General features: G+C 39.8%; 1 protein-coding gene across 1 annotated transcript; it reads left to right on the forward strand.

Annotated features, from left to right (window-relative positions):
• Positions 1-609: 609 nt before the first annotated feature.
• LOC104290594 (chromosome unknown open reading frame, human C5orf63) lies at positions 610-4,969 on the forward strand. The gene is made up of 3 exons (XM_009889708.1): positions 610-726; positions 3,964-4,020; positions 4,790-4,969. Exons 1-3 carry the CDS (start codon positions 610-612, stop codon positions 4,967-4,969), a joined length of 354 nt encoding a protein of 117 aa, XP_009888010.1.
• The last annotated feature ends 6,367 nt before the right edge of the window (positions 4,970-11,336 follow it).

Consider the following 11,336-nt stretch of genomic DNA (forward strand, 5'->3'; position numbering starts at 1 on the left):
CAAAGAAATCACAAACCCATCAACATCTTTCATCAATTAATTTGCTGTTGCAGGACAGACTCAAGGCAATGTGCATGCTTTTAATGCTACCAAGTAAAATCATTTTGGCTGCAGCTTTTTATTCACTGCAGAAAGCATTATATTAATATTCTGGTTAGGTACAGATTAGTTTTTTGATGGAATAATTTTGAGTAAGTAGAATTGTCAGGCACTGCAGCAAGATTACTGAGGTTCAAAGCACAGCACTTTGCATTTTGTTAATATCGTGTAATTCTTACTGGCATCTATGCAGTTGAAACAGCGTAATACATTTATGTCAGCATTTGTGTTAGGGAATTTAAAAGGGGCATTTCAGCAAGAAAACGTAGGGTTTTGTTTGTTTTTTTAAATGGAACTACGCTTTTTGAGCTGCATGATGTTTCTGGCCTGCTGCATAGTAAACAATTTTTCTGATTAATGTGTTGATAACTGTGAACATAAAAATCCTGGGAAAATGGTTTGATTGTGTATATTTTAGAACTGCAATTGAAGTATCACATTTATCTTAACATTAAATTTCATGAGCTGTATCTTGACCCAAAACAATTTTGTTTTTGCCTTAACAGGACAATGGTGCTTTTTTTTCTGAGCAGAACACTGCAACTAGCAGGACATTCATCCAGCCCACTGGGGAGACAACTCTGTTCAGCCAGCGCAAATAAGCCAGTGTTGACTCTATTCACCAAGGTAAAAGTTGTTTACAGAATAAAGCTTGCCAAGACTGTGTATTTATCAGCTTTGATATACATGAATCCCAGATGAAATGGCTTGGCCATGCTTTTTGTCCCCTTCAAATTTGTGTAGTATTGGGTATTTTAGTTTGAGGGTGCCTTACACTAGGCTTTACAGCACTGTCCTACTTTCATTGTAGGAAGCAAGTAGTTACAACCAACAAATGAAGATTTCAAGATAGTTTTGTCTCAGTGACACTATGATCCATTTACTGGTTGAAAATTGTTCTCTAACTACCAGTGTTTCATTCTGGAAATGGAGAACAAAGATATGTTGTTATACATAATGTGCCCAGGACAAGCATCAACAGCCAAAGTAGGTCCTTCAAAGCACTCATGCTTAATTTCAGCACTACCTGTGTGACTGAAAAAAGTTGGTAGCACATGAGGAGAAAGTAGATTGTGCTTTACCCTCTTTTTCTTTATTGGCTGTGTAATGCTAACAGGAGTAAAAAGCAGGCAAAGTTTTGTCTGTCATGAGTGGATAGGATTCACCTTCCATAAATTGTCATTAAGAGCCTGTGTTTTATACAGAGGTCTTATGTGCTTTTAGACAGTATGGCACACAGTGGGCTATGCTGCATTTATATGGTTGATGTAGCCTTCAAGGTGAGAATAATTAGAAATGCAAAGCGCTGAAAATGTTGACATCAGTATGGCAGTATTTGTTGAGATGGATGTGATTAAAATAATTTCCTCCTCCTGCACAATGTTTGTTCATTCCATCCCTAGCCATAAAGGAATGTTTAAACTGTGTAACATATGAATAGGTTAAAAAATAAAAAGTCACCATCTGTTTATTAATCAGAGCAATGCATGCTATAAGAAGAACTAAAGTTACATCTCTCTCTCTCACCCTGCCTGATTCATCATCACCTCTTTCATAATCCAAATGTGATAAGGTAGGGAATAACAAGCTTACCTTTGGGTTAATGATTGGAAAAAAGCTCTTTGTATGATTCCTGTCTTAAAATTTTTGACTAGTAAGACACTATGAAATCAAATTTTCTAATAGCAGAGTTCAAGTAGTCCTGTAAAGTGGCCTCTTGTTTCATGTCTGATATCACTGGCAATTGCAAACCAAAATGCAGGCTACTTTAAAATAAATCTAATCTGCACTCCTAGTTAATGCTCATTAACTTCTTTTTACTTCCTTCCTATTTTTAACAATAAGAAGAAAAGAGGAGGAGAAGGCAGGAGGGAGCTATGACTTCTGCAGCCACTTCAAACTGATAGAAGCTAGCACTGCCAAATGGTTTTCCCCTTGCAGGCTCTTTTTATGCCAACACAAGCATTTGTGCAACAACTGCTGCAGGTTAAAAAAAAATACTTATTTTTTTGCAAGTTTGCTATCAACTCAGATCAATTCTCCTGTCTAGCTCCACTGTGCAGCTGTTTTGAGTGCTTATGCCAGCACAAAAGAAGCAGTGACAGGAAGATGGGTCTGCTTCTTTCAGTATCAGTGCCAGCTTAAAATGACCACAAAACTGCAGTCTAAGTATGCAGCATAAATGTCAATTATCTATAGAAATAAAACTGTCCCTTCCACCATGTGTATCATATAACAGATCTAGGTATCAGCACAGCACATGTCACTTTAGGAAGGGATTTTTACTACTTCAGCAGTAGGAGTCCCTTTTGCCACTGTAATATACTTGAGAGAGAAAGTTGTTCAAGACAGCTTTATCCAGGCAGCCCTATTACAAATTAACATAAAGCGAGTCATGGTAGAGGCCTACTGTTGCACTGTTCTCCTGAAGAATATGTACTAATATAAAAGGATTTTTTTAAACAGATTTCACTGTTAGTTGAAATAGTTCACTACCTGATTTTAAACTAGTTCCAATCTTACTAGTACCACATAATGCTTAAGCTTGCCATCAGAGCAGGAGTAAAAACTTATTCTTTGCTAAGAGTCAACTTAATTTGTCAAAATATTTTTATGTGACTGTTATGTTAGAAAAATCTCCGCAGGCTTAAGGGAACCAAGTATGTCCCACTTTAACTGTAAGAAGCCTGGAGTGTTACAAAACTGATGTGCAGGATTCTGGGACATTCCTTTCAGTGACCAATATCAGGTTTATCAGTCCCTGCAAAAGCAGCAAGAACTAGCAAGAACACAGTACTGTTGACCTTTAGCACCTTGCATAGGTTTTCAGAGTGTAAGGACTTGTCTGTGTGGGAAGGACAATTTAGATTAGATGTAAATTAAAAGTAGAGTATTTGATCTAAATTAATTCACATGCAGGAAATAAGAAGTAGCTATTTCAGGTTAACTCCATGTTTAAACAACCCTAGGAAGACTTTAAGTGGGAGGGAGAGGAGAAGGTCTTTTCCAGCTGTGTGAGGTATTTCGTGGCAGAGGGACAGAGCCATCACTTTCACCACTGTATACTTTGCTATGTGAATTATAGGCCAAATTCTGCCATTACAAGCACTGAAGCAATGTGCCCTCATGTTAGTCACTTCAGGTTCGCACTGCTCTAATGATCATGATGCATGGTCAGCAGAAGTCACCTGTATAACTGTAGTGGAAGGCATGGGAGGTTACAAAAATGAGAGGTTTTCGTTGGCCCCATCACAGGTCAAAACACCACAGCTGTTTGCCAGTTCTCCCTGATGGAGGTTACTGTCCTCCCAGCTCTGCAGGTTGGAGGATCATGCTTAATTCCTTTCAGGCAAAGTCAGGCAGGTTATCTTAAATCACTTTCTTTTGCTATTTGAACTGAACCAAGTGACTTGATCTGAAACAGATTAGAAATTACTCATGTGACTTCCTCATTCCCCTTCTATCAAGGGAGATGATTCTGTCAAGAGTGGTACCTGCAGTTGTTTTCAGCTGGTGATGGCAATGTGTTGAATATTCATTACTGCTTACCAAAAGAAGGGGTCTGTGCATGACCTTCCAAACCATGTCCTTGAATCAGCCTTTAGAAGAGCCATTGAAAACTGTTAATTTGCACCATGAGAAAAATAACAGCAAATGAGAAATAATTAAATTTTGTGGCTGAGTAGTTTATTTTCTTTTCATCCATGCTGCACTGATAAAGATTTAGAAAGCAGTAAGACACAGTGGTACGGGGCAGGGAACCCACATTTACAATAATGATCACTGCTGTCTGTGTACTTTACAGTACAAATGATCTGTGCGTTTTACTGTATGCTTTACATTGGTCTGAATATTTTCCTTCAGAAACCATGCCCTCTATGTGATGAAGCAAAAGAAGTCCTTGAGCCATATAAGAGAAGGGTAATGTATTGCAATATTGTATACATTTTATATATAGAAAGAAGAGTTAATCAGGATTCTTTCTTTGTAAAAGAAAATTGCTGGGATTTATTTGCATCCGTTATTCTTTCATGGGTGACCTCTTCAAAACAATTTCAGCACTGATTTCCATAAAAGTCATTATCCAAAAGCATTTTGCAACAATACTGCTCAAATAAGTATTGGCAAACTAAACCAATGTACACCTTGTCGCAATAGTTTTTAAAACCACCACTTTTGTAAATACTACTGCCTTGTCTAACAGAGGAGTTTGCAACTTTTATGAGGCAGGTAATGGTATCATTTGGGAAGGATTAGTAAGTGGGGCTTCAAATATTTGAACTATATGTGATGGCAATGTTTGCTGTTCTTCAACCAGGTGTCGATCTCTTTCTTGAAGGAAGAAATGTAACAGAAACATTAAGAGGTGTTGCACTCTGCTGCCTAACGGGCAGCTGTTGTGTTGCCAGCTGCATATTTGTTGTGGTTGGTGCTCACAGGAGAGTGGTTCTGCAGAGGATGAAACATATCATGCTGGAGTAGAGAGAGTCCTTTGTGGACACACAGCCAGGGATTGTGACTACATACATTTGGTACCCACAAAATGGGCAGTTGTCTACAACATGGAATAATAAATCCAAAAGCACCAAGAAAATAGCCCTGCATTTCTGGAAAAAAAATATTGATCAAAAGACAAGCAGGTATTGTTTTTCATTGCCCACTAGTTACTAAGATATTTCTTTTCTGTCAGTTTATTTTGCAGGAGGTGGATATTACCCTTCCAGAGAACTCGGTGTGGTATGATAAATACAAATATGACATACCTGTTTTCCATTTAAATGGGAAGTTCCTAATGAAGCATCAGGTAGACATTCAAAAGTTTGAGGATGAGCTTATGAAGCTCGAGTTGCAAAATGATGGAAACCAGTGAAGAAAATGCAGCTGCTCTGGTATAGATCTGAAAGGACTGTTCAACATAAATTGTGTGAAAAAGCAGTATTTGTTGTCTGGCCTTACATTTCTTGGCACATATGGTACCAGCGTCCTAAAAAACTTGAGCGACTTGTATTCTATTTTGTATTAATCATCCAGCCCAGCTGCACCAGTAGCAACCTTTTCTGTACCATTCATTTGCTGCTGTCCTAGGCTGGCTTTCATTTACACAATAAATGCTGCTCCATAACAGCAGATAAAGTGAAATGTATTTATATTGGGTTTGCATGGTGAGGTTTTGGTAGCGGAGGGGCTACAGGGGTGGCTTCTGTGAGAAGATGGTAGAAGCTTCCCCATGCCTGATAGAGCCAATGCCACCTGCCTCCAGGATGGACCCATTTCTGGCCAAAGCTGAGCCAATTAGCGATGGTGGTAATACCTCTGTGATAGCATATTTCAGAAAGGAAGGAAAAAAAAAAAAAGGGTAATTGCAGCCGGAGAGAGGAGTGAGAATATGTGAGAGAAACAGCTCTCTTTAATGACACCAAGGTTAGTAAAGAAGGAGGGGAGGAGGTGCTCCAGATGTCGGAGCAGAGATTCCCCTGCATCCCATGGTGAAGACCATGGTGAGGCAGGCTGTCACCCTGCAACCCACAGAGGTTAACGGTGGAGTTGATAGCCACCTGCAGCTCATGGAGCACCCCGTGCCAGAGCAGGTGGATGTGCCCGAAGGAGGCTGTGACCCCATGGGAAGTCTGCACTGGAGCAAGCTCCTGGCAGGACCTGTGGCCCCATGGAAATAGGAGCCCGTGCTGGAGCATGTTTGCTAGCAGGACTTGTGACCCTGTAGGGGACCCATGCTGTACCAGTCTGTTCCTGAAGGACTGCATCCTGTGGAAAGGACCCATGCTGGAGAAGTTCATGGAGAACTGCAGCTCATGGGAAGGACTTGTGTTGGAGAAGTTTGTGGAGGACTGTCTCCCATGGGAGGGACCCCGCTCTGGAGCAGGAGGAGAGTGCGAGGAGTCCTCACCCCGAGGAAGAAGGAGCTGTGGAGACAACATGTGATGAATTGACCGCAACCCCCATTCCCCATCCCCCAGGTACCACTCGGGGGGGGAGTAGGTAGAGAAAATTGGGAGTAAAGGTAAGCCCAGGAAGAAGGAAGGGGTGGGGGAAAGGTGGTTTTAAGATTTGGTTTTATTTCTCATTGTCCTACTCTGATTTGATTGGTAATAAATTCAGCTAATTTCCCTAGGTCGAGTCTGTTTTGCTCATGAGTGTAATTGGTGAGTGATCTCTCCCTGTCCTTATCTCGACCCACAAGCCTTTTTGTTATATCTTCTCTCCCCTGTCCAGTTGAGGAAAGGAGTGGTAGAGCGGCTTTGGTGGGCACCTGGCATCCAGCCAGCATAAACCCACCACAGTGTCCTAAGATTGTTAGTATGTGTAAGCTGTAGGTCTGTAAGAGGCTTCCTTGAAGAAGACTAGCAGTCTATCTTAAGTGCTCATTTGAAATGGAGAAGAGGGCATTTACCGTAAATGAAAAGGAGACTTGATTAAAGACAGCACACTCACTGAAGCGGAGACATATCTATAGAACAATTATCACAATTTGATACAGGTGTTACTAACACACGAACACTGAATAGTTTTTTTCTTTTAATGGATGAACATACATTGCGCTAAAGTCTATTTTATCTACTACAGCAAGCTTTGAGCTCCTTAGTACTTGAGTTACTCCAGACACAAGAAAAAAATCAAAATAGAGTGAACTAAAATTGAGCCAAAAGAATGAAATCTGTGATGAAAACAGCATTTATCAACTCCAAATGTGTCTGTCTGAATGCTACTGATTTCAGAGCGTAAAATGCAAGTAAGAAACTCCAAGAGTGTCATTAAAAATTTGCTGGCCTAAGATATGGGACTTCTTCCTTAGACTCCAGTCATGCTCTTAAAAAAATGGATGCTAATATATGGTCTTTTTACCTGCTTAAGGGTGCTTGTGGCATGATTCTCCATCATTACAAATCCAGTAAACAGAGAAAACATGTTTTTCTGACGTTATGGGAACAGTGCTCGGTCTTATGGACTAGGGTTCAGTGGTAATTGAGTCCAGTCATTATGCTTTCTGACAGAAAGGAATCACATTTCAGTTCTGTCTGCAACACGACTACAAATCCATTTATCATGTGGCAAGAATACCATTTTATCAAGGGTTACTGCAGTTCTGTTAGTGTATCGTTGGCAATGTAGGGAAGTGAGGTAGACAGACAGAATGCCAAAGTTAAAGATATTTTCAGGAGGAGGAAAAGATAGATTAAGGAAAAGTCAGCTGTTTTAAGTTGAATAGTCTATAGTAAGCACTGGAGAAAATTGTTGGTATTTTTTTGATCTACTTAGTAGATCCTTTAACACAGACAATAATCCCTGTACCATGGTGGTGTTCGGTCTTCTCTCATCACTGGAATTTAAATAGGGACACTTGACAGATGTGTCTTCATAGGGTGAAGAATACAGACACAATACCTAGTCAGAAGAGCAAACTGAAATTCAGCATTCATTGGGGACTTCAGCTTTTGGAGTATGGTTAAATAAGAAGCCAGCTGATCTGCTATGGTGAAAGTGGGCAGTTCCTATATGGCCCCATCTTACAGTGTCTTTAGCATTTGACAGATCATTTCAACTCAATTCTGATGTGCTCTGGGAGATGAAAAATTTCTGGGCAGTGGGGGGTGAGAAATTAAAACTTTCTTCCAGTTCAGCAACTTGAGTCCACTCAGGAAGGGGTCTGAAATTATCCAAGAGTTCCCAGGAGGGAGAGCTGTCCCCTTTTTATAGCTTTAGGTAAGTTCAGCCACATCACCTAACTGTACCCTGCAATTTATAGGACTTCAGAAACTTCCATTTCATAGCACTTTACCCTCCTTAAGAGGTCTGCAGAAAGAGAGTGGCATCAAACAGGATGGATTTACTAGATTTGCAAGAAGTAAAGAGATGCTTAGAAGTTTAAGCATGTCCTTAAAACTGTTTAAAGCTTTTCATCAGCAATTCTGTAACCGTTTGATCCAAAACTTAAATTACAGAAGTTACAGCCAACTGTTGCTTGTAAGGGAAACGCTTATCCTGACTAAATAACTGGGGGGGTTTTTTGTAGCCTTACTTTACCTTTGGAGACTGCTGGTTTACCCTGATGTGGTCATTTACATTGTAGAGGAAGAGAAAGTTGAGAAGATTGTTTAAAAAAAAAACCCAACAACAACAAAAAAACAACCCCCCTAAAAAAAAAAAAAACAAGCTGAAACTTCTCAGGAGTTAAGTGACTGAAGTTGAGTAACCAGGCAAAGCGTTAAGTTGGATTTCCCCAACATGAGAAAAAAAAAAAAAAAGAAATAAAAAGAAAAACTTGAAATAGCAAGATGCTTCTTGAATTGTATGCTGCAGCATAGCTTTGCCCTATCCACATTTCTTTTCATCACCATTGACAGAACAGGACCCTAGAGACAAAAACTATACTTTCTGCAGTTCATAATGCTACAGGCAAACTTCTAAGTGTTCCACAAGTTACTGTTAAATAATAGGTTTGAATTACCTCTGTATCAGCAAGCAAACGCCATTTGCTTTCCTTCTATAATCTGAGATGGTTTCAGAGGGTCCAGGTTTTTCCTTACTGGTGTTTTGTAATAAGAGAACTGGTGTAGAGCACTTTTCAACCATAGTTCAAGCGCTTTTCTAAAATATAGCCTTGTTATCTCAAAGATACGGAGGACAGAGGTCATGTGGACTTGCCCTATTTCCCAATATACATCACTAGCAGAGGTTGGAATAGCCATCAGAGAGCAATTTGCCTTTGTTTTATTTTTAATAAGGTCTGTTTGGGGAAGAAAAAGAAAAAGGAAGCTAAAAGCAAACTTCTTAATCATATAGGAGATGATGAATCCCTTGTTCCTTATTCATTCAGACTATGGAGATTTTCTTGAGTAGCCAGTACCCCCTTTATTTTTTAAAGTGAATGATAATAGGATTTTTAGAATAGCTTTTGTCTCTGACATAGCCTTTATTAGTGAGATGGAGGTTTTCCATTAGTTCTGGCTGTGGGTGCTAGCATATAACGTACAGAGAAGGGGTGGCTACTTCTTCCAACTCTTCTAGTGTACAATCAAACACAACTCTGCATTTTGTATGCCTCAATCCTGTTTTCCTTATCAACACAAGCAGCAGATTCAGGTGTGTTAGAAAGGTTGTTGTAGACCCATGTGCAAGCAACAGGCATGGACTCCAGGGTGAATGTTCTATGGTATGGAAAGATCACTGTCAGCCACTCTTCTCCAAACACAGCCCTGTCCTTCCGAAGCCAAAACATGAGATATACTGCCAAAACCTTCCAACGGTATCTGAGAAGATGTTACCGTTCTACTGTTTTAAGGGAGTGGAAGCCCTAGTCTCATCAGTTTGGACACAAAGATAGGAGGTGAAAATATGTCAATATGCAGCATTGGCGGCACAACTCAAAGAAAGAGCTGTGGTATAATTGTTTCCAGGTAAAGGCACCACAGGACAAGGTGATGAGCAAGAGGCTGGTTCATTTGCATCAAAGGTTCTACTGCAAAATTAGGTTGCATCAAGATTGCTCAAGATCTTAATCCCTTCCCTGTTACCTTCTCTGAGGAATACAAAGTACTGAAGTAAAAGCTCTAGGAGACCATCACCTCTTCCGAAGCCAGCAGCTCTGCTCAGTGGAATAAGGTGGCATTCAATTATTATCTTCACATGTGAATACTAAGAGTTCACATCTTCTAAGTATTAGATCAGATAGAGAAGTGTTTCAGCATTCCATTTCCCTGCCATTATCAGTCCTAAAAATAGTCATGTGAACTTGTGATCCCATAGGCAAAATAATTTACTAACCTCAATGGGACCAGAATTTTATCTCAAATTGTGAGCTACTTTCCATTTCCTTTGACATGTGGGGAGACTGAACAAGTACTTGTGTGACATAGCATGACTGGCAGGTCTGCCAGCTTCATTTTCCAGAAAGGATGTATCATACATAAATTTGTGGAGGTTTTCTTCTTTTTGAATATAATAAATGCAGTAGGCTCCCAGCACATGCATATCCAATCAAATGTGTTAAAGTATAACCTTAAAATGAGAAGGCATATGCCCCTGCTGAATATATATTTACGGAGGCATATGCAACTTTGTGAAAACTGGCAATTTACTCTTTTGACAGTGAACATTGGCAGGAGTGCAAAGCTCCATAATGTACTATCCATGTAATGTAAAAGGAGCTTGAATACCAGATGAACTTATTTCCTATTTCTGGCCAATTAAAAAGCACATACACAATGTCCTATCTCCTTCCAGTAACTATAAATAACAAAAAGCCACCAGGCTTACTTGCTTATATGTTCTACTTCTCCACCTCTTTATTTGTGTCTTTAAATTCCACACACTACATAGAAGAGAATGTGTCATTTCTTTAAACATAGCACTCTTAGCACAGTGTCTTCCTGTCCAAACTGGCCTGTGATACATAATCTCATATTCCCTCCTAGCTCCTTAAAGAAAGCTTTTTCCATAAAGTATGGTTTTCATTTAGATTGTATTTTTTATCTCTCTTACTAGCATCTAACTCCCCGAAATAACAAAAAAATCTGTATGTAGGCTTAGCCAATTCTGAAAGTATTAAACTCTATTTCAGTCTTGCACATGCATTCATCTTTATCACATGGCCATCTGGATTAACTATGAGTGCAGCAACACGTGGAAGTAAACAAAGCCACATGTGCAAGTGTTTGCAAGATCATAGCTCTTTTTTTTTTTTTTTTTGTTTAATGACGGCATCATTTTCCAGTCAGCTTTGCTCCATACTGTACCAATATCACGTCCTTTTTTCTATTGTGTCCTGCTGGCAAGAAGACTGCATCCCATTCTTGTGAAGTTGCTGGACCTTGGATACCTAAACCTGATTTCTTGCAGGGCAGGAATGGAGCTGTGAGATACACCTGAACAGAAAAGTTTCAGCAATTAGGGAACTCCAACTGAGTACTGACTTGTGCTGCCTTGGCAAAAGGCATGGTAAGAACAACAGAGCCACCCTCTGTCCTCCAGCCTCACCTCTCGTAGCATTTCAGATCAAATTCTAGTTCTTCATCTTTATCTTCAGGGGATACATGACACATGCCAAATTTATCCCAAGGATAAATTGAGTTCCTCCAGGAGACAATATTCTCAGGTGCCGGTCTTGTCTGTGGAATGAACTGCTGCAACTTAAGGCACTCCAGACCTTCCACATTTTTCCGTGATGTTGCCTTCTGGAGCATATACAGTTGATCAAAACTCTATGCACAGAATATAATATA

Source organism: Charadrius vociferus, unplaced genomic scaffold (assembly GCF_000708025.1).
Source record: "Charadrius vociferus isolate BGI_N301 unplaced genomic scaffold, ASM70802v2 scaffold377, whole genome shotgun sequence".
In the NCBI taxonomy this organism is placed as follows: Eukaryota; Metazoa; Chordata; class Aves; order Charadriiformes; family Charadriidae; genus Charadrius; species Charadrius vociferus.